Here is a 24284-nt window from a genome sequence, read left to right as displayed (position 1 = left end):
GATGACAATGAAAATCCAAGCAATTGGGCTGCTGGTTATTGGTGACTGCTCATCTTCAGCTAACATAGAAAAAACTAAAAAAAAAAATACATACCATGAGATACAGCCTTCTCAAAACCCTGTCTGATGACAAATGCACACTTCGCAGGATGCAGCAGGCCTCCACTGATAAAGGCAAGGGGCGGCACAGGTGCAAACTACTTGGTAAAAACAGCCACCCCCACACCAACCAAACATTGCAGGTGTTGGCTGCCTAGTAGAAACAATGCACATTGATATAACTCACATATGATGCCAGTCACTGTTCATTTTTTCTACTAGGCAGCCAACCCCTGCAATGTTTGGTTGGTGTGGGGGTGGCTGTTTTTATCAAGTCACAGGGTAAAAGAAAGTTCTACTTCCGCACTGCCCCGATAATCTGACCCCAATGTGCACAACAGCAAAAACCACATGCAAAGGGCGTATATGGCTGATAATTTCCTTTTCATTACCAACGGGGTGCTGCATCCAACAAAAGCATACAGAGTTCATAAAGGAAAAACGAGGAAAAAGATTGGAGCGCACTTACCAGGTAAAATAGTCACCACTTTATTAGGACTTTGTACAAACAGCAGGGAAGGGAGTGGATAAAGATCGGACGACGGCCGTTTCGTGCAGAGTGGCACTTCAACGGTTAGCACCTGTGCCGCCCCTTCCCTTTATCAGTGAAGGCCTGCTGCATCCTGCTAAGTGTGCTTTTGTCATCAGACAGGGTTTTGGGAAGGCTATATCTCATGGTATGTATTTTTGACTGCTCATCTTCCAACTCCTTTATTAGAGGAAAGAAGGTCTTGTATATGTAACAGAGCACATATCCTCTGAATAGTAAGAGGGGAGCTAGGTCACTGTGAGAGCAAGTTCTCATGAGCGTATTTTCAGTTTAAGTGCTGTCCATATAAAACGCAGAGCACACGGCGAGACCAATGTCATTCAAAAGGGCAGAGCGGATGAGCTTTTTTTTTTTTTCAAATCAAAACTGCGTGTGAAAAAATCCCAGTATGCAGTAGTTATCTTCTGTGTGTCGGATGTGACTCGCCTGTTAATGGGTGCGCAAAAAAAAAAAAAAAACAAGTTTCAAATTTAGCTACCATGCAGCATCCAATTTTTACAGACACATTTCAATTCTTCTGCATAAGAAAGTATTAATTATGAGCGAGCATGTTCACATAAGGTGTTACAGATTTTATTTTCTGAGCATAGCTATTACAGTTAAGACGTACCGTATATACTTGAGTATAAGCCGACCCCCCTAATTTTGCCACAAAAAACTGGGAAAACTTAATGACTCGAGTATAATTATTAGACGGGTCATGCAACGCAGAGTTACACCGTGGCCAAGGGTAAACAAATATCACCCTTCCATCAAAGCCGTCACAAAAATAATTTTTTTGTGTGAGAGTACTCCCAGATACATCAGAACCAAAAAAATGGAGTAGACACAAGATCTCACAAATCATTATAAAAACACACAGTTTATTAGATAGGTATAAAAGAACAATAATATCAACAATAATACTTAGTACACAGGAACTATCTGAGGAACAGACTAGTGAAAACAAATACCAATTTAGACAAACAATACACAGGGTGGACCAAATTTCACCCTATGCCCGTCCGGGGATATATGCCATATCGGCCCCGCACAATACAAATACAAATGACCTACAAAAAACTTGCACCTCTGGTCTGGGGTGTTTTTATGTAGTACCATTTTCCATCACAACTGTGTTTTAACATTTTTTTGTTATGTTGTTGAATAAAATATACTAGTTTTTTGTACGATGAGGTCTCTGTGCAAGTTTTTTGTAGGTCATTTGGAACAGACTAGTGGTATAGCAGAGAGTTCATGGGAACACAAAAAGTATATTGTACCATGGTAGAAGCCCAGTCCATATACCGATGTACACACTACAAGGGGCACAGCTTGTCATCAAATCCATAACCACATCATATAGGTCAGAATATAGCCAGCCACGAGGTGCACCGGAGTAATTATAAATGCTTACCCATGTTATAAAGTAAGTCCCACGGACTCCCTGACGCCCCTGACGCGCGTTTCGCGGTCCAGCTTTCTCAAAGGGGAGATGCACATAAATTAGTCTCTCAGGTTTACATAAGGGGAAACCGGAAGTGTCTGATGGAAGCGGCGCACGCGTCACGGACTACATTACCCATCATCCAAGTGGCCGTCAAGGAGGAAGTGCACATGTGGGCGGAACTCCAGCCTCTGATGTCACTGAAACATGCGCACTCCACCAGGATAGATAGCCACCGAGACAAGGGGAATACAGCAGTCAGGGTACGTGTGCGCACCAACAGCCACCATCTTGTTGAAGACCAGGTCAAGCGGCCATGATCTTAAGGATAAAAGGGAAAGATTAACCCCGTAGCGCTCAAAAATGGTAAGTGAAATTAAAATTAAAAATAGTGACACATATTTATAAAAAGAATTTTGTGTCACAGGCATAAGATTAATGTTGTGTCAACGTGGTCTTCAAAATAGAAGAAATATAAAGTGCATCTTAGTGCCATTAATCATAATGGATAAATAAAGTGCACATGTGCAAACAGTATATCATAGGGCCCACTTCAGATCCATTATGACATATTCTGCGCTGATAAATATAAGTGCTATGCCCCCCAAGGCTGAATCATATAGAACAGAAACAAAAACAAAAAAATGAACGTACCAAATAATAATGAGTAACAAATAGCCAAAAGGCAGAAATAAATAAGATGAAATAAAATAAATAAAATAAAAAGACAATAAATGAATAATGAAAACAACAATAGAGAGAGCGACGGAGAATTTCCTTTTTCTAAGTCCATCTTCACAAGAGGCCGGAACTGTCCCAAATACCATAGATTGTATGGAAGAGAATCCTAAGAGAGATCCGGTTTCCCCACTACACATATGCATAACTAAAAGAGACAAAGACACAAATTAAAAAACAAAATAAAAACAAATGGTAAGAGAAACTCCCAGGGATAAGCGGAGAGAACATAGTTAAACCAATTACCAACGCATGAAGGGTTGAGAATAGGAGTGGTAGAACAGGGATGTCAGAATACCACAATACACGAGAAAAGAGAGATCATAAAAATGGGATAAAACTCATATTTTCGTTCAATCCCTTAGGAGTCAAGGGTGACAATCCACCTACACTCCCGCTGTGCCAGAAGCTGATTCAGATTGCCACCCCTGACACCCCCATGAATTTTTTCGATCCCCCTCACCATCAAACCGCCTGGGTCGGATCCATGGTATTCACGAAAATGTCTAGGCAGTGTCTTCAACATGGATGCATCTGTTACATCTTTCGCGGCCTTGATGTCCCTCATGTGTTCGCGTGTCCTAACTTTAAGCTCCCTAGATGTAAGTCCAATATATATGCGGGAGCAAGGACAGGACACGTGGCATAATAAACCACGTGTGTGGTATTGCAAGAGATAAAATCTTGTATTTTATACTCCCGCTTACCGTCCGAAGATGAGAATATTTTACATCTGAGAATGTTAGGACATGCGACACATGAGCCGCATGGGAAGCATCCATGGTTAGGACTGCCGACACTGAAAAAAGTTTTTTGCTTTGCCACATAGTGGCTCCTGACTAGGTTGTCCCTAAGATTCTTGCTTCTACGTTGTGTCATCATAGGTGACGCAGGTAGTATCGCTGCCAGCATGGGATCCGTACGTAGCACGGACCAATGCTTTGATAAAATACCATGGATCAGATCCCATTGGCAATTCGACGTCGAGATGAACCGAACCATGGGTTCATCCGTCTGTCTACTTTTTTTGGGTTGAACGAGTAGATCCTCTCTCCTCGTGTTCCTTGCCCTTCTATACCCAGTCTTAATGCACCGGTGGCTGTAGCCCCTGGCCCGAAAACAATCGGTCAAGGCAACGGACTGCTTCTCAAAACGCTCTTCAGTGGAACAGACCCGCCTACTCCTAAGAAACTGTCCAACTGGGATGGCCTTAATTGTGGAATAGTTGTGTGCTGAGGAGGCGTGCAGCAATGAATTCACTGATGTTTCTTTACGGTAAAGGTCCGTTTCAATAGCCCTGTCCTCCCCAACACACAAACTAATATCCAAAAAATCAATTTTGTTGGGATGCCAATTATATGTAAATTTCAAATTAAACGGATTAATATTAAGTTGCTGCATGAATTTGGATAGGCTGGTGTCATCTCCGTTCCAAATTAACAGAACATCATCGATGTACCTGAACCAGCGTACCACTGGGTCAGTGACCTGTGCCCCGTCACCATGGAAAAGCCACCTATCCCAGGAAGAGGTTGGCATATGACGGGGCACAGGCCGCCCCCATGGCCGTCCCCTGTGTCTGTAAATAAAATCTGTCCTTGAAAACAAAATAATTGTGAGTCAACACAAATTCAAGTAAATCCAAAATTAAATCAATCAGGTGGCCATCCCAGTTGGTTGTCTCCAGGAAAAAGCGGGCCGCCCTGAGGCCGTCTGCATGCTTAATAGATGTATATAAAGATTTGATGTCAATTGTTGCTAACAGCATGCCATCCTCCAGAGACAGTCCGTTGACCTTGGTTAGTACATCCGTAGTGTCTCTGGCATAGGAGGGGAGTGTTTCAACTAATGGCTTCAGATAATAATCAATGAATTTGCATACATTATCGCTCAACCCTCCTATGCCAGAGACAATCGGTCGGCCAGGGGGACTAACAATATCCTTGTGCACTTTCGGCAAAAGGTAAAAAGTGGCCACTTTTGGACATAAAGGTAATAATCCGTCCAAAATCTTCCCTGGGACAATACCCGACTCCCTGGCACAGAACAAAATGTGTTCCAATTTATTGGAAAAAAGGGGGGTAGGGTTCTGATGTAACATTTGGTACGTTTCCTTATTCCTCAACTGACGAAAAGCCTCCTTTTCGTATTTGTCAGTGGGTCAGATCACCACATTTCCCCCCTTGTCCGCTGGTTTAATCACCACTGAATACAGTGATTGTAGCTCTTTCAATGCATTCCTTTGTGCACATGTAAGATTGTCTTTGTGCATCCTATTAGGTATCTTTTTAAAATCTTCAGACACCAATCTACAGAATATTTCAACCTGTGGACATAAGGACAAGGGGGGAAATGTGCGTGATCTGGGAGTAAGAGACCGGGGGAAATTACGGTACATAAAAAATCAGGTTGCTCTTCCCTTAGCAAATCCTCCAGGGTAGTCAGCGCCTCAAGTTCCATATCATTAGATGTGCCAAGCTGAGTGCTTCCATGGCCATGTAGCTTTTTGAGAACAAGTTTACAACAAAATAAGTGCGTGTCTTTAAGAGCTGTGAAAAAATCAAAATTATTACTCGGCACAAAATTTAAACCTAATTTCAACAGCTTTAAATGGGTTTCAGAAAGGATATGTGAGGACAGATTAATTACCTCTAGATTTGAGCTCTTGGCCTTACGGTCATAGGCTGGAGGTGATGTACGTTTTCTTTTATTAAACTGTCCTTTTGTTTTCCTCATTGGTAAAATCCGTTTAGTCCTCTCCCCCCCTGTGGTTCTAGACTGATCTGAAGCTACGCTTGAATCCTCTAAGGAAGTGAGTGAAGAGATGGAACCAGATCTCAATTGAGAAGAGGGACGTGTTCTAGATTTCTTATTTCTCCATCGATACACCTTATTTTCTTTGTAATCAGTATTGTCCCTCTGCAATTTCTTAGTTTTTAGAGCACCAATCTCCTGCTCCCATTTTGAAAAATCCTTTTCCAGATCCCCATTTAATTTATCCAGGGCATCAGGGGTTAATACTTCCTTAACAAGTGTCTGAATGGTGTCAATTTCTTTTTCAATATCGTTTAACTTGCTCTCATCAAGCTTAATCAGAAGCTCCATGAAGCCACGGGAGCATCCAGCAGCAACACCCTCCCAGTCCTTTTTAAATCCTTCATCTTCCACCGGAAACTATGGAAAGATCTGAACTCTTAACCCTCTAGGTATCAAACCACGGGCCAGGTATTGTCCCAGGGAAGCCCTGTTCTACCACAATTTAGTACGCTTGTACAATAAATGTTTTTAATCTCATAATCCGCTCCCTGGAGTCACCATCCGTTTAATTTGAAATTTACTTATAATTGGCATCCCAACAAAATTGATTTTTTGGATATTAGTTTGTGTGTTGGGGAGGACGGGGCTATTGAAACGGACCTTTACCGTAAAGAAACATCAGTGAATTCATTGTTGCACGCCTCCTCAGCACACAACTATTCCACAATTAAGGCCATCCCAGTTGGACAGTTTCTTAGGAGTAGGCGGGTCTGTTCGACTGAAGAGCGTTTTGAGAAGCAGTCCGTTGCCTTGACCGATTGTTTTCGGGCCAGGGGCTACAGCCACCGGTGCATTAAGACTGGGTATAGAAGGGCAAGGAACACGAGGAGAGAGGATCTACTCGTTCAACCCAAAAAAAGTAGACAGACGGATGAACCCATGGTTCGGTTCATCTCGACGTCGAATTGCCAATGCGATCGGATCCATGGTATTTTATCAAAGCATTGGTCCGTGCTACGTACGGATCCCATGCTGGCAGCGATACTACCTGCGTCACCTATGATGACACAACGTAGAAGCAAGAATCTTAGGGACAACCTAGTCAGGAGCCACTATGTGGCAAAGCAAAAAACTTTTTTCAGTGTCGGCAGTCCTAAAAATGGATGCTTCCCATGCGGCTCATGTGTCGCGCGTCCTAACATTCTCAGATGTAAAATATTCTCATCTTCGGACGGTAAGCTGGAGTATAAAATACGAGATTTTATCTCTTGCAATACCACACACGTGGTTTATTATGCCACGTGTCCTTGCTCCCGCATATATATTGGACTACATCTAGGGAGCTTAAAGTTAGGACACGCGAACACGTGAGGGACATCAAGGCCGCGAAAGATGTAACAGATGCATCCATGTTGAAGACACTGCCTAGACATTTTCGTGAATACCATGGATCCGACCCAGGCGATTTGATGGTGAGGGGGATCGAAAAAATTCATGGGGGTGTCAGGGGTGGCAATCTGAATCAGCTTCTGGCACAGCGGGAGTGTAGGTGGATTGTCACCCTTGACACCTTGACTCCTAAGGGATTGAACGAAAATATGAGTTTTATCCCATTTTTATGATCTCTCTTTTCTCGTGTATTGTGGTATTCTGACATCCCTGTTCTACCACTCCTATTCTCAACCCTTCATGCGTTGGTAATTGGTTTAACTATGTTCTCTCCGCTTATCCCTGGGAGTTTCTCTTACCATTTGTTTTTATTTTGTTTTTTAATTTGTGTCTTTGTCTCTTTTAGTTATGTATATGTGTAGTGGGGAAACCGGATCTCTCTTAGGATTCTCTTCCATACAATCTATATGGGACAGTTCCGGCCGCTTATGAAGATGGACTTAGAAAAAGGAAATTCTCCGTCGCTCTCTCTATTGTTGTTTTCATTATTCATTTATTGTCTTTTTATTTTATTTATTTTATTTCATCTTATTTATTTCTGCCTTTTGGCTATTTATTACTCATTATTATTTGGTACGTTCACTTTTTTTGTTTTTGTTTCCGTTCTATATGATTCAGCCTTGGGGGGGCATAGCACTTATATTTATCAGCGCAGAATATGTCATAATGGATCTGAAGTGGGCCCTATGATATACTGTTTGCACATGTGCACTTTATTTATCCATTATGATTAATGGCACTAAGATGCACTTTATATTTCTTCTATTTTGAAGACCACGTTGACACAACATTAATCTTATGCCTGTGACACAAAATTCTTTTTATAAATATGTGTCACTATTTTTAATTTTAACTTACCATTTTTGAGCGCTACGGGGTTAATCTTTCCCTTTTATCCTTAAGATCATGGCCGCTTGACCTGGTCTTCAACAAGATGGTGGCTGTTGGTGCGCACACGTACCCTGACTGCTGTATTCCCCTTGTCTCGGTGGCTATCTATCCTGGTGGAGTGTGCATGTTTCAGTGACATCAGAGGCTGGAGTTCCGCCCACATGTGCACTTCCTCCTTGACGGCCACTTGGATGATGGGTAATGTAGTCCGGGACGCGTGCGCCGCTTCCCTCAGACACTTCCGGTTTCCCCTTATATAAACCTGAGAGACTAGTTTATGTGCGTCTTCCCTTTGAGAAAGCTGGACCGCGAAACACGCGTCAGGGGCGTCAGGGAGTCCGTGGGACTTACTTTATACCATGGGTAAGCATTTATAATTACTCCGGTGCACCTCGTGGCTGGCTATATTCTGACCTATATGATGTGGTTATGGATTTGATGACAAGCTGTGCCCCTTGTAGTGTGTACATCGGTATATGGACTGGGCTTCTACCATGGTACAATATACTTTTTGTGTTCCCATGAACTCTCTGCTATACCACTAGTCTGTTCCTCAGATAGTTCCTGTGTACTATGTATTATTGTTGATATTATTGTTCTTTTATACCTATCTAATAAACTGTGTGTTTTTATAATGATTTGTGAGATCTTGTGTCTACTCCATTTTTTTGGTTCTGATGTCTCGATTATAAGCCTAGGGTGAAAAATGCAGCAGCTACTGGTAAATTTCAAAAATAAAAATAGATACCAATAAAAGTAAAATTAATTGAGACATCAGTAAGCTAAGTGTTTTTGAATATCCATATTGAATCAGGAGCCCCATATAATGCTCCATTCAGTTCATGATGGGCCCCATAAGATGCTCCATAATAAAATATGCCCCATATAATGCTCCAAAAAGTTTATTATGGGCCCCATAAGATGCTTCATACAAAAATATGCCCCATACAGTGCTGCATAAAGTTTGATTATGGCCCCATAAGATGCTCCATAGAATATTATGCCCCATATATTGCTGCACAAAGGTTGATGGCCGCATAAGATGCTCCATAGAAAATGTACCCCATTTAATGCTGCATTAAAGTTGATTATATCCCCATAAGATGCTCCATATAAACATTTGCCCCATATGCTGCTGCGATTAAAAAAAAAATGACATACTCACCTCTTGTCCTGAGCAGGCGGGGACACCAGCACTTGCGATATTCACCTGTCCCCGTTCCACCACTGCGCGTCACACCTTGACGTCACAGGCAGAGGACATGGAAGACGGAGCGGCGCACAGCGGTGGAACAGGGACTGGTGAATATCGCATGGCTCACCTCCCCCGTTATACTCACCCTCCCGGTGCGGTCCCTGCTTCTCTGATGCTATGGCGCCGGCAGCTTGTTCCGGTGTTCAGCAGTCAGTGGTACCGCTCATTAAAGTAATGATTATGCGGCTCCACCCCTATGGGAGTGGAGTCGCATCCATATTCATTACGTTAATAAGCGGTACCACGTGACCGCTGAACACTGGAAGAGCTGCGGGCGCCGGAGAAGCAGGGACATGCAGAGATGTGTTGGGAGCAGGTGACTATGATGGACAGCTGCCGACCCCTCTCCCCTGCCCGACCCGCTGTGACAATGACTCGAGTATAAGCTGAGAGGGGCACTTTCAGCCTAAAAAAATGGATACTCAACTATATACGGTATTTGACTTGCAAAATGTGTATATATATTTAAAAAAAATTGATTTTTATTTAGGATATGTGTTACCAACATAATGAGCTGCTTCTTCTAAACCCAGCAAGTGTCAGCACAAGTAGCATAGAAAGTTTGCAGCAGTCAATCGGCATACTGCTGCTCGAGAAAGCATTACAGTTCATATCACCACCAGAGGAACCTCCATCGAAGAAGAAGCGTGGAAGGACCAACATTCCTCCAGATGTTCAGAGATGGATACAGCTTGCTCGGTGAGTCCTATGGATGTAGAAGGTTTCTTATATAGTCATAGACATGTGACCGCTCAGTTTGTGATGTGTTTTATTCTCTGAGTTTAACAACAGATCTTTGTTCTTTAAGGTTGTATCGCTCTATTGGTGACTATGATGTTCTTCGAGGCATTTTCAGTAATAAGATTGGAACAAAAAGTATTACTCAGTGTGCGTTGGATGCAGAAGCAAGATCTGACTATGGAGAAGCTGCTAAGCTTTATGATAAGGTATGTGCGTAGGTTATGAATTAGCAGGAGGTCAATAATGTACAGTATTAGAGATAGCATGAGATCATTGTTCATTGACATCTAATTTTATTAAACAGACCAGTATTTTCTTTTCTAAACAATCAATATACCTTTTTTTTCTATTAATATTGTTAATAATAATAATAATCTTTATTTTTATATAGCGCTAACATATTCCGCAGCGCTTTACACACATTATCATTGCTGTCCCCATTGGGGCTCACAATCTAAATTCCCTGTCAGTATGTCTTTGGAATGTGGGAGGAAACCGGAGTACCCGGAGGAAACCCACGCAAATACGGAGAGAACATACAAACTCTTTGCAGATGTTGTCCTTAGTGGGGCTTGAACCCAGGACTCCAGCGCTGCAAGGCTGCTGTGCTATCCACTGCGCCACAGTTAATTTGTATGCAGAATTAACATTCACTATTTGGTAGTGAAAACAGGAACGGCAAGTGTCATAAGGGAGATAAGCCACCAGAAGGGCCTAACAGTGCCCTCTTCTCCCTCTACCATTAAGACCACATGTACACAAGACCATGACATGCATCTTGGGGTTTGGATAAATGGCTTTTGTCTAAATGACTGTTGGCCAACTTCTATTAAAGCCTCTGGCATGGCTAAGCAGCTTGAGTGCACTACTCTGCCCCTGAAATTGGGTATTCTGCCTCCTTCTCTGGCGATTCTCAGTGCTGGCTTACCAAGAGCGAACAGCTGGCGTCTGCGCTCACTCACTGCTGGAGTTCCTATATAAGGGTATGTTCACACGTTGCGTTTTTGATACATTTTTTTATTTCAGCTTATTTTTTTTTGCAAATGTTCATCTGCATGTCACAGTACTCACAAAGTCAATGAGATTTCAGAAATCTCATGCGCACACCTACGTTTTTTTTTTCTTGACTGTTTTGTCATAAGAGCTTGGTGTTTGCAAACTGCATCCTGTTACTTGTTTTAGCGTTTTTTTCTGCGTTTTTCATTGAAAGCAATGAGTAGTGCAAAAAACGTAGGTATCGGGTTTCTGATGCCAGAAACTGATGAAGTTGAATCTGATTTTTTTTTTATGCACTGGACTTTATCAGCATGCACAAGAGACAAATGTACCTGATTTAAACTGCAGTAAAAAAAATGCAGCAAAACCTTCTTTTTGTAACCAGCCTAGACTTGACACATAAAACTCAGCAAAAATGTTCTGCGCTACAGTACTGAAGCAGGTTGTCAAAATTCAGGGGTTGGAACAGTGCATTGCAGCTGCTCAGCCCCACCAAGGGTGCACTGAGCACCCTAATTGGCAAATGGTAATAAGGAGTGTTTTTTAAAGGCAATTGTGGGTGAGATAAATACATTCTCCCTTTTATCCCTTCCAGGCATTGGTCGTACTGGTACATCCCCATCTTCGATGCAGGCTCTGAAACTGAGCTTGCATCATACAGGCATTCACTGCCTTTTTTACCCAGACAGCATCTGCCCGTTAACAGCCCCAGCTGCTGCTTTTAACCTCTTAAATGCAGCTGTCAAGCATTGACATAGGCATTTCAAGATTTAAAACGCTTTGTCCGGGGGGGACCATGTGCCCATCAGACCGTTACAGTACCACAGGCTGCTGAATGCCTGCCTTGGCAGTCGAGGGCCTGCTGGTGCCTGCCATGACAATGCTCCTGTAAAGACCAGCCTGTTGTTGGGCTTCATAGGGTTGGTGATTTTTACTATATACTGCAGTACTTTTGTATTTCAGTATGTAATATAAGACATCGGACAGTCACGGGTTCAATTCCTTTATGCAGACTGAAAAATAAAGTAATTAAAAATTGTTTTTTTAAACTATGAAAAAAATTCCCCATCCCAACTTGAGTTTTCTGGGAGTTTTTGCACTTTAATTTTCCTCCCCTTCTTCCAAGAGACAAAAAAATAAAAAAAAATGTGCCCTATTTTTGGCCAGTGGAACTGTGTGAGGGCTTTTTTTCTTGGTGAGCCGACAATTTTATTACTACATATTGGAGTTTTCATCACTTCTTATTCTTATCTCTCTGCAGCATTTATCAATGAGGTTAACGTTATAGCTTGATAGACCGGACATTCACAGACACCATTATACCACACATTTATTTTTGAAAAAAAAAATAATGTTTTGTTTTCAATGGGGAAAAAGGGTGGGCAACTAGAATTTTTTTTTTTTTCTAATGTGCAAAGTTACTTTTCCTTTCAAATGGGCCTGATTTTTAAAGGTGGTACTAGCGATGAAAGTGATCACCTTACAGTATGTGGTCTCATGTGACAATATTTGGGTAAGCATTTTTTTGTGACTTGAGATTGCCAGTGTACAGTTTACCGATGCCATGTGAAAAGTGGATTAAATCTGGATGTCTTTCTGGTACTAGGCTCTGCAGGAGACATTTGATGATGGAGAACCTTCTGATGCGGAGAAGGATTTTTGGGAGATCGCATCCATGGACTGTTACAATCATCTCACCGAGTGGGAACCACTGCAGTATTGCTCGACCGTAAACATTGACAGTCAAAAGCAGCCAGACCTCAACAAGATGTGGAGCGACCCTTTCTACGAGGTGATTTCTGCATTTATTTTTACTTATATTATAACCTACATGTGAAGGAAATAACACACTATAATCAACCGAAAACTGTTTTTTGCTTACAATGTGACGTTATAGTTGAATACAGGAACTTAAGTCAACAAAATACCTGTAAATCCATGTTCAAATGAATAGGCCACATGATGGGATAAAAAAAAGAAGTTTATTCGTAAATACTCAGATTACAACACTCACGTTTTTAAAGGAAAAGTACATAAATACAGAAAATGCATAAAAAATACACAAAAAGATGAAGGTGGAGAAACAGGAATAATGAGTATGTAATGATTGCATAAATATTACTGATGTCTGCAGGGGCGAATTACATGTAACTATGCCCCCCATTTCAGTTTAAAGTGCTTGGACCTCCTCTCCAGCACTTGATGTTTCACATGTCAAATAATATTTTTGGGAGGTCATGTGATGAACACAAAAGTGCATTGCTGCACATCAGTCAAAGTTCTCAATCTGCAAATATAGAGCGAAATAGCGGTATGCCAAATGTTTCTTTGTCGGTTCCATACATAACAATAGAGGATACTATTTAATAAGGTGCAGTGCTATACATAACAAGAGGGAATGCTATGTAATGAGGGACAACACTATACTAAACAAGAGAAGATGTTAAATAATAAGGGAATGCACTATGGATAACGAGCAAAATGCTCGTTCGTTGAGTGAAATGATCTTTTGCACAGCACAAAAGATCATCATTCTTGCAGTGCATGGTCCTGTGTAAAATCCCCCACCCTACACCACGGAATATATTATGTACCACACCATTGGTATATAATTAGTTATTTTGAAGCCCACTATTCAAAATATACATTTTTAAACCAGCACTTTAACCCCATTAAGATATTTGCTATATAATCTGAGAGCACCATGATGTAGGAGCAGAGACTCTGATTCCAGTGACGTGTCACTTAGTGGGCTGTGTTTTGTTGTTTCAATATGATCAGCATTAGCTGATTATCACTAGAGGACAACAGGCCTCGTGCATCCTAGTCCAACCACACCCCAGCACTGATTAGCAGCTCTCTGTCACTATACAATGTACATAGAAAGCTGTGGTGTGGGAAAAGTTACACTAACTGCTGTACCCAGTAAACTAAGTGATACTTCACTGGAATTGGGGTCTTTCCCCCTACCTCACGCTGCTGTCAGATTACATATCAAAAACATGTGACAAATTTTCTTTAATTGCACATTGTTCAGCTGCCTAACAAAAATATCAATTAATTAGTTGCTGTACTCTTTACACAAATCCATCACCAGTCACGCCCACCCCCCACTACTGTGTTTATTCGCTCCCCCAATTCATCATAATAACATGTCCCCCCCCAGTCATTAAAATTGCACTCTCCCAATTCATAATGTCTTATTCCCTCTCCCACCCCTCACCCTCAATTCATGATAAAGTAATGAGTTACAGGAACACTCCCTGACCAGTGATAAGTGCCACAAAAATATTATAAGTTCATAGCCCAGATTGCCTTCATTCTAATAAATGTGAAGGTAGACATTCCAATTAGTAAAATGTCTTTATACAGGGTGGAGCGCGGTAATTTGCTTTTTTGCACTGCATGCTGTGGCGGCACTGTCGGTCGAAGAGAGGGGAGAGTGGGTGTGGCTTACAGTGGCTGATGGGAGATTTGTATTCCTCTGCCTTTCAGTTGCCATCATGCAGTGGACACGTGAGGAGAGGTCATTTTGTGTTGAAGCGTATTTTTCAAATGCCCACTCGATCATTGCAGTGCAGCGTGCTTTTCGTTTACAATTCGCTGTTCCTCCACGCGGACGTGTTCCTGGACGGCAATCAATTGTAAATTGGGTGAATGCATTCAGAACAGCAGGGAATGTGTCATGTGTACGAAGGGGACCTGAGAGAAGGATTACAACACCACAAAACATCGAGAGAGTTAGAGCAGCAGTACTGCAATCTCCGAAACGCTCTGCTCGGAAGCAATCATTTGCTCTTGGCATTTCAAGACGTTATCTCCACCGGATTCTTCATGATGAACTGAATTTTCACCCGTATAAAATGTGCGTGGTCCAACATTTGTCAGCATGGGACTATTTGACACGGCGGACCTCTTGTGAAGACATGTTAGCAACGATACCCCGTGACGCAATTGTGTTTTTTTCTGATGAGGCACATTTTCACCTCATTTTCACTGTATGGTGCGCCATATCACGAGTAGGCATCATTGGTCCTTACTTTTTTCAGGATAATGGTCGTGCCATAACTGTGAACTCCGAACGGTACTTGTCTATGATACAGGATTATTTTCAGCCGGCTCTTGAGGCAATGGAACTAGAGGATACATGGTTCCAACAGGATGGTGTCACTGCACACACAGCGAGGGTTACCATGAATTGTTTGAGGCAAATGTTTCCTGGACGGCTTATCTCTTTGAGGGGAGATGTGAACTGGCCAGCACGCTCACCAGATTTAGCCCCATGCGATTTTTTCCTTTGGGGTTACCTGAAGTCTAAGGTGTATATCAACCGTCCCAACACCTTGGAAAACCTAAGGAACAATATTGAAGCTGAAATTGGCAGAATACCAGTGGACATGCTTGTTAGAGTTCATGAAAACTTCAGAAAACGTATGCAGCAGTGTGTGGATAGCGAAGGTCGACATTTGCCAGATACACTATTTAAAACCATGTAATTTAAAAATTCCATTACTGTTCAGTATAATTAAAATATAAAATAAATTTTTCTAATGATCATAATTTTTTTATTTCATTCCCAAATCAGCAAATTACCGCGCTCCACCCTGTACTTGAAAGAAAACAGCATTTTTGTTTGACCACATTTTTTTCTCAAAACAGGAAACGTATCTTCCTTACATGATTCGCAGTAAAGTAAAACTTCTCCTGAATGGAAAACATGACCAGTCCTTATTAACATTTATTGATGATGCCATGAAGATTCAGCACAGAAAAGTGTTAATTGAAACCTTCTACAGTCAGGAAATGAGTCTTCTGTACATTTTACAAGATGATTTTGACAGAGCGAGATATTACATTACAAATGGGATCGAAATGTTCATCCAGGTAATCATGGCTGCCTATGCGTATGTAAGGATGTATGTAGATATCAATCTGTGCTTGTTAAGACGTTTTCTAAATTCATTTACATTGTTTATTTTCACTTTTTAAATAAAATAATGTCCAGAGCTGGATGACCAAATGACATTTTTAATCGATAAAGTAAAATAACTGTTTTTATTCAGTTGATGCCACGAAGCGCTGATATTGGAGGGCAACACTAAATTTATCTACTACAACTCGGGTATACTACATACACTGTGGCCTCAATACAACAGAGTTTTGCTTCAAATTTATGGCACATGCTTTGAAAAGTTTCACATTTCCCCACAATGCAGACATGGGCAAACAAAATGGCATCTTTTGGTGTTTACATGCCAATTCCCCTAAAATGGGCTGAGCTTAAATGGGGTGTGGTGATTCCCTATCATCATCTTCATGATGTTCCTAGCATGCCGTTGCTTAATTCATATGATGACATATTTATGATGCTTAGCAGAAAAGCTCCTTGGTATACTATGCTTTACTGAGAAAGCAACAAGGTGTTCACTATTTTTCCAGCATGTTAGGTCAAATTACTGGTCGCTGAGATATATTACTCTGTCAGTCTATTACATATGTGGATGTGAAGTACAGGGAGTATATTAACGCTGTTTGTCTGCATGCATATTATGTTACAGTCAACAGGTACTATCAAACTATAGAATACCCTGTATTATCACCCTTTTTTGAGCATAGATATATGCAGGTATGGTCCAAACTGGTTGACACATTGTTAAAAATGTTAAAAATTAACTAGAGCCGCATTTGATTGGCAAACCTTCTTGTTGGCTCACTGTCTAGGCAAAACAAATTTCTGTAAGGTTAAGGTTACTCAGTTAGAGCTGGTCTTTTTGTGTGTATGGTGTGGAGGGATTTGGGTTTGGGTAGTGGCTAGGGCGGTGTAGGGACATAAGGGCAGCCGACGCGGAGTGGGGGCGCCACATCGAATTTTAGGGTGCCAACCTCCACTGTTAAGTAGGGCACAGGTCATTTAGGATCTTATTAGGGTCTGATGAGGAATTTGTCATCCTCTTTCCTTTCTCCCCCTTGGTCTTTTTTGTCCACTGCATCGGCCCACCCAGCTCTTTGTTGGTGTTAGTTTATACATTTGATTTTTTTATTGATGTAATTTTAAGAGTATAAATAAAGGTATCTTTTTAGGGTTTTTTTCTTTTTTGCATGTGCAGCAGAACAGACAGATGGACCCTAGTACGTCATGCACACATGATGCTGGCTCTCTTCTGAAGAAAAATGCTGATGTAAATAGGTTTTCAGATAGATACAGACTTTCAAATTTGTCAGCATCTATCTAAAATAGACACACGACAATAAATACATTAGTTAATTATTATTAGAGTGTAACATTTTATGTGTTCTGTTTAATTATGGACAGGTTTGGGGAACTGATAAAGACACTGGTTCATATTGTGATGATCCGCTGTTCTGTCTCGCACTTGGTGTGTTTCGCAATGTGCTTATTCAGGGAGTAAAAAAACAATTCCTCCTGAAAAGTTCCCATAGGACTTTCAATTCCACATCTAACCCATTTATTAAAAGTTTTGTGCTTTTACTTATATTATCTTTACGGTCCTCTCCGTTACAAGAATCAATGAGCCTCATAACTCACAAAAATAAATATATCCTTTTATTTTCCGTTCCCCATACCAGCATATGTTATATTCATTAATATTAGGACTTTGTGTGTAAAATGAGAGATCTTATGTCTGGTTTTTTTTTTTCTTAGAACTATTCAAGTATTGACTCACTGCTATATCACAGCAGATTAACAGAATTGCAGACAGTTCAAGCTCTGACAGAGACTCAGGATTTTATCAACTTTATCAGCGTTCCTGGTATTTTATTTTGATACTTCATCAACAATTCTGCATTTGAAATGCTTTATACTGTATTATGTCTGTGAACATCTTAAATGTCCCTTTTTTTCCAAATTTGAAAATTGACATGTTTCTATCAAATGTGATAAAAGGGGTTGTCTCAATACAAAAGAACCCTTTTTGCATCACCTATTATGTTATATGTAGATCATACCGGGGTTCGTTCACTCAGGACCTTCCACGGTTTGCCATTTTTCCTTTTTTCCTTCCATCAGAGGTATATATTGGTAATATTCCCCAATCTCTGATACAAGAACATGATATAAACTGCATTATAGCCGTACAGTGGCTTTCCTCATCCTTTGACTATAACTACTAAAAAAGGTTTATTACACACAATTATTTTTACAGAATTTTTGTATTTAGGAACCAAGAAGTATTGTTTCTCCTTGCGGAGAGGAGAGTGACATGTTAAGCATGTCAAGGTGAGGAGACTTAAAGCCGCAATGCTCCTCTGGGAAATATGCAAATTGTCTCTTCAGAGAGGAAGAGGACTAGAGCTCTAGTGTCACTTATTGGAAGTAGCAATCCTAACTGTCAATGTCGACCCTTTAACGAGCCTTGTCACATCATTTCTCCTTGCGGAGAGTGGCATGGCTCTTATCCCAAGTCATGTGACAAGGCTCGTTAAAGGGTCGACATTGACTGTTAGGATTGCTACTTCCAATAGGTGGCACTAGAGTTCTAGTCCTCTTCCTCTCTGAAGAGACAATTTGTGTTTAGGAAGAAGTGCAGCATGATTAACCTTTCTTACAGCAGAAACTACAAAGTTTTAATTTTCTATTTATTGCTTTTAGGTAATTTGTCATCCCTGCCCTCTCTGAGAAGGCTGATCTGTCTGTGGATGAGTCGGTATCCAGACGAGAAAATGGATCCCATGCACATCTGGGACGATGTGATTACTAACAGGTATTACAGGCATATTATTTGCTAAGTGATTGTTCCCATTTTACATTGACATCAACTTTGTATTGTTCATCACTCATTCTCATTGTTTTCAGGTGCTTCTTCCTGGATAAAATCAAAGATAAACTATCAGGTCAGCAGCTGGAGGAAAGTATGGAGATAGACAGTGTGAGTGAGGATAGTGAAGTCGTGGAAGCAGACAAGCAAGAAGATGTGCACTTTCTCATCAGAAAATGCAAATTTGTCATGAAAATGAAGATGATTGACAGTGCCCGGAAACAGGTAGAGAATTCTGAAAAGTACTGTACGGTGTGGCATTTATATGCACGGACGCTGGGTGCAGTGGGAGAGCTCTACTGGTAATCCAGTATTGTGAGCCTGCCTTATGTCTGCTCTGTTACTTCACATCACGTTGCCTTGTTTCTGAACACAAACTAACTACTTTTCACTTCTGTAGAGCAACTTCTCAGTTGCCATGAAACTTTTGAAAGATCTTCATCAAGAGTCGAAAAGCACCAAAGACTGGTCTATAAATTGGGTCCACAGTTATTGTCGTTACAGTCACAGCCGGAGTCAAAGCCAGAGAAGTCCTGAGAAATTACTGACTGTACTGAAAACAGTCTCTTTACTCGGTAAGAATTAGACAATAGTCATTGCCTAAAGTAGATATTGTCTGCATGTTTCTACCTTATACATGATGTACAAAACCCAAGACAAAAACAAAATGAACATAAACTATGTAGTAAGTAAATAGTCAATAACTTAGGGTTCTTGGTTAACTATATTTTGATTAAAAAGCATAAAAGCCTTCCCACCGCGACAAGGTGTACCCAGTCTGGACAGTCCTATCCTGTCTCGATTATTAAATCCTTACCTTGTGTCAGCCGACCTCCATGTGAGTAAGGGCAGAGCAGGACAGGAGCCCGAGCGTTCATACACCTGGCCATGGCCTCCTGCTCGGGGAGACCTGCTCTGCCCTTGTTATATATAATTGGTGGAGAAAGTTAGTAGACCTGAGTCTTTTTTCAACTTATGTAACTTTGAGGTCGGATGACACAAGGTGAGGTTCTAATACTGGAGACAGGATAGGACTGTCCCAATTGGGAACACCTTGTTGCCGTGGAATGTCTTTAACATCGTTGTTTTTTAAAAAAAATCAAAATAGGATTAACGAAGTCCCCTTGTTTACATGTGTTATTACTATTTACTTACTACACTGTATATGCTCGTTTTTGTTTTGTTCTTGGGTTTTGTCAGTGAAATTTCTAGTGTGAAATCACTCACACACATTGCACGTATACCAGTTTATGCTGTGGCTTATTTTTTGGTTTCACATTCATGATATGTTTAATCCCTGACCTCCTTATGTAAATAGACACAAAATCAAAGGGACAATTGTATTGTAGAATTATTGACATGTAATTCTTAATTCCCTTTGGCTTAGTAAGTTAATCGGGCAGTTTCGTAAGAATTCATGGTCTTCTCTGTGTGATCATGTATACAGACGTAGCTGCCATTCTATGTACAGTGGCTGTAAAAAAAAAAATGTTTACACATCCCTTTAAAATGCCAGGTTATTGTCATCTAAAAAAAAATATGATGAGTCATTTAAGACATTTTTCCACCTTTTTGTCACCCATTAGCTGTACAATTCAATTGGAAAATAGACTGAATTATTTTCAGGTGGAAAAAGGAAAACTAAAGATGAACTAAAATAATGTGGTTGCGTAAATATCCACACTTTTAGGCCACGTACACACGTTCAGTATTTGGTCAGTATTTTACATCAGTATTTGTAAGCCAAAACCAGAAGTGGGTGAAAAATAGAGAAGTGGTGACGTGTTTCTATTATACTTTTCCGCTGATTGTTCCACTCCTGATTTTGATTTACACATACCGATGTAAAATACTGACGAAATACTGAACGTGTGAACGTTAACATTGCAAAAGTACTCTTTAAAGCGAACCTGTCAGCAGAATTTTGCTAATTAACCTACAGGCATTGTTAGGTTGGCACTTTTAAACTAATTAAAATGATACCCGGGGTGAGGAAATTCGTCTTGTGGTACTTGTGTAATCAGTGACCAGGGCAGGACTGTAGGCAGAGTCTTATCTTCCTGCTCTAAGCCAGAGAAACCAAGGATAGACCTGCCCACAGGCTGCCCCAAAGCACAAACAGCCTGTCTCTATGATGAGGAACATGTTTGTGCTTTGTGGCTGTCTGCGGGCAGGTCTTTCCTTGGTTTCTCTGGCTTAGAGGACTCTGCCTATAGTCCCGCCTCAGGGCACAGGCATATCATTAGCTGCAAACTTCTAACACTGATTACACAAGATCCACAAGACAGATTTCTTCACCTCAGGTATCCTTTTAATCAGTTTAACACTGTCAACCTGACAATGCATGTAGGTTACCTTGCAAAATCCTGCTGACAGGTTCACTTTAAATTTATGACTGCATTCAGTGTTTTTGGGTAGTCTTTGCCCACTCCTCCTTGCAGTAATGCTTCAAATTAGGAGGGTATCTCCTGTGCACAGTGCCCTCTCCGGGTCAACTTTTAGATTTTCAATTGGATTCAGATCAGGTCCCTGACTGGGAAATTCCGAAACTTTGATATTCTTCTGGCAAAGTAATTATTTTGTTGATTTGGAGGGTTGTTGCAACGGTGAAAAGTGCATTCATCTTCAGCTTTTTATCAGAGACTTGAAGGATTTATTGCAAAATTGACTGTTATTTGTAACTTGATAATTTCCTTCATATTTGGCTAAAGCCCTGGTCTCATCAAACCATAAGACATTCTCCCACATGCATTTCACACTATTGATGATGTAGGTTTTTTTAAGAAAAGGCATCTTACCACTACAGTACACAACCAGTACCTGCCAGAAATTCCTGCAGCTCCTTTAATGTTGCAGTAGACCTCTTGGCTGCCTCCCAGACCAATTTTCTTTTTCTCTTTTCAGCAATTTTGTAGGGACCTCCAGGTCTATTGTATATGTTATGCCTTGCAAATGTTTTGTACCTTTCTCTTGACTGATAACTTAGCACAATGCTTTGCTGTGTTGTAAGCGGTTTGCGGACCTTGGCTTTTGCTGTAAAATGCAACTAAGAAAATATCAGGAAAATCCTACTAGAACAGCTAAACTTTATATGAGGTTAATCAGAATCACTGTAAATGGTGAAGCGGTGTATGGATTACTATTAAACATCAGGTTAAATTGGCTAATTCTGAAATCCTCCACATCCCCAATAATAAAAGGGTGTTCACGCTTATGCAACCACATTATTTTGGTTTTGTTTTTCCCCATCATAGTCTGAGGGGCCCCCTTTTCTTATGTTTTGCATCAGTTATACAACTAATTCATTGTAGCCATGAATTTTATTTGCCTGTAGAACAGACAAACTGAACTCTCAAATGCAGATGGGTAATTTTGACATTTAAGGAGTCATTCCCAACAAATCAAGGTATTCGCCAGTACTCTTCAGATCGGGTCTTTGATAGCCTGAAAATGGGGCTGTGTAGCTGTGCTCTGAGTGAAGCAGAGGCCGTGTATGAGCCTTCAGGAAATAGTAACGGGTCATGTTCAGAAACCCCAAAGAAAGAGAATGGAGCAGGAGCCGTGCAAGCACACCCCGCTCCGCTCTGGACAGGGCTGCAAAGTTCCGTTCTTGGTCAGAGGGACCACTAGCAATCGGCAAGTTATCAGCTATATCAAGTGGATACGGGGAACTTGATTGGTGGTAATAACCCTTTAGTGCATTTTTCTTAACCCACATACTTTTGTGAATGTAATGGTGGTTGCTATGGTTTTGCAGAGACTTGGCGGTCATTATTATTATGGAAATTGAAGTGTTGGAATTTTTGGCCGTTTCACAGTTGTTTTGTGGGACATTAAAATGCTTAAATGAAAGCAATGTAGTTGACAGGCAAATTGCCTCTTCAGAGAAAAAGAGGACTTGAACTTTATAGCGCCACCTGTCGGAAGTAGCGATCCTACAATTCACAATCAACCCTTTAAAGAGTCTTGTAATATGACTTGGGATAAAAGCCAAATCAGTATCTGATTGACGAACATTCTATTAGCATTCGTTCTGTGTTCAGCAGTCAATAATAGGAGACCCCAGTCTGCTTACCTAAAGGTACCTTCACACATAACGATATTGTTAACGATATCGTTGCTATTTGTGACGTAGCAACGATATTGTTAATGAAATCGTTATGTGTGACAGCGACCAACGATCAGGCCCCTGCTGGGAGATCGTTGGTCGCTGAATAAAGTCCAGAACTTTATTTCGTCGCTGGACTCCCTGGAGACATCGCTGGATCGGCGTGTGTGACACCGATCCAGCGATGTCTTCACTGGTAACCAGGGTAAACATCGGGTAACTAAGCGCAGGGCCGCGCTTAGTAACCCGATGTTTACCCTGGTTACCATGCTAAAAGTAAAAAAAACAAACACTACATACTTACCTACAGCCGTCTGTCCTCCAGCGCTGTGCTCTGCACTCCTCCTGTACTGGCTGTGAGCCGGAAAGCAGAGCGGTGACGTCACCGCTCTGCTTTCCGGCTCACAGACAGTACAGGAGGAGTGCAGAGAAGCAGAGCGCAGCGCTGGAGGACAGACAGCGGTAGGTAAGTATCTAGTGTTTGTTTTTTTTTACTTTTAGCATGGTAACCAGGGTAAACATCGGGTTACTAAGCGCGGCCCTGCGCTTAGTTACCCGATGTTTACCCTGGTTACCGGCATCGTTGGTCGCTGGAGAGCGGTCTGTGTGACAGCTCTCCAGCGACCAAACAGCGACGCTGCAGCGATCCGGATCGTTGTCGGTATCGCTGCAGCGTCGCTTAATGTGAAGGGGCCTTAAGGCTTTTCTTTGTGTATAGCCACATAAATCTTTTAAATATCATTGGAGCCAAAAATGGCTTTTGACCCTTACTGACTGAATATAGTTTGTGTTCTTACAGAGGACAGCAGCCTTGTAGATCTAAACAGATTTCCTCAGTCATTCCGGTATCACAGTATGTTACTGGGCGGCACTTATAAAATCATGGGTGATGCTGTCAGCAAAGAACCAGGCTGTCTCGGTGAAATTGATGAATCAAAGGCTAGAAAAGTAACAGAGCTTGCAGGATCAGCAAGTGAGGTAAGCGCCATATGTCTCACCGCTATGTATTAGTAATGTTCCACAATTATTGCCATGTTCATTTTACATAAAAAATAATAAAGCCTGCTAATTATTTATACAGGCTTGTGATTAAACAGGGGCTCTATGTTTCTAAAATCTTTTTATTGAGCAGCTCAATAACTGTGCAGAGCATTTGATAATTATTATTTATATAGCACCATTAATTCCATGGTGCTGTACATGAGAGGGGTTACATACAAAGTTATAGATATAATTTGCAGTAAATGAATTTACAGTGACAGACTGATACAGAGGGGAGAGGATAATGCATAAGAACAGCAATATTGGCCTAACAAGTACATGACCACTAATTGTCATTCTATAATTCCTAAAACAAGCAGATCACAATTTCCCCTCAAACCTATTATTAAAAAAGTAAAACCTAACAAGACCCTTAACAAGGCCTCAGACTTTGACCCCACATTTTTTCCTTTGTATACAGATAAAATAGTAGCATATACCGGTAATAGAAAAGT

At 41.1% G+C, this 24284-nt stretch overlaps 1 protein-coding gene across 1 annotated transcript in view; it reads left to right on the top strand.

Annotated features, from left to right (window-relative positions):
- Positions 1 to 24284, top strand: part of PRKDC (protein kinase, DNA-activated, catalytic subunit) — a 448603-nt gene that overhangs the window by 336305 nt on the left and 88014 nt on the right. The window contains exons 63-71 of the mRNA XM_069731310.1: positions 9656 to 9864; positions 9974 to 10112; positions 12509 to 12694; positions 15562 to 15786; positions 17567 to 17675; positions 18515 to 18626; positions 18719 to 18905; positions 19081 to 19255; positions 23588 to 23766. Coding sequence (XP_069587411.1) covers positions 9656 to 9864; positions 9974 to 10112; positions 12509 to 12694; positions 15562 to 15786; positions 17567 to 17675; positions 18515 to 18626; positions 18719 to 18905; positions 19081 to 19255; positions 23588 to 23766 — 1521 coding nt within the window. The remainder of the gene's footprint in view (positions 1 to 9655; positions 9865 to 9973; positions 10113 to 12508; positions 12695 to 15561; positions 15787 to 17566; positions 17676 to 18514; positions 18627 to 18718; positions 18906 to 19080; positions 19256 to 23587; positions 23767 to 24284) is intronic.

Source organism: Ranitomeya imitator, chromosome 6 (genome assembly GCF_032444005.1).
Source record: "Ranitomeya imitator isolate aRanImi1 chromosome 6, aRanImi1.pri, whole genome shotgun sequence".
Classification (NCBI taxonomy): domain Eukaryota; kingdom Metazoa; phylum Chordata; class Amphibia; order Anura; family Dendrobatidae; genus Ranitomeya; species Ranitomeya imitator.
Note: the sequence above shows the minus strand (reverse complement) of the source record. Positions and strands in the feature narration are given on the sequence as shown.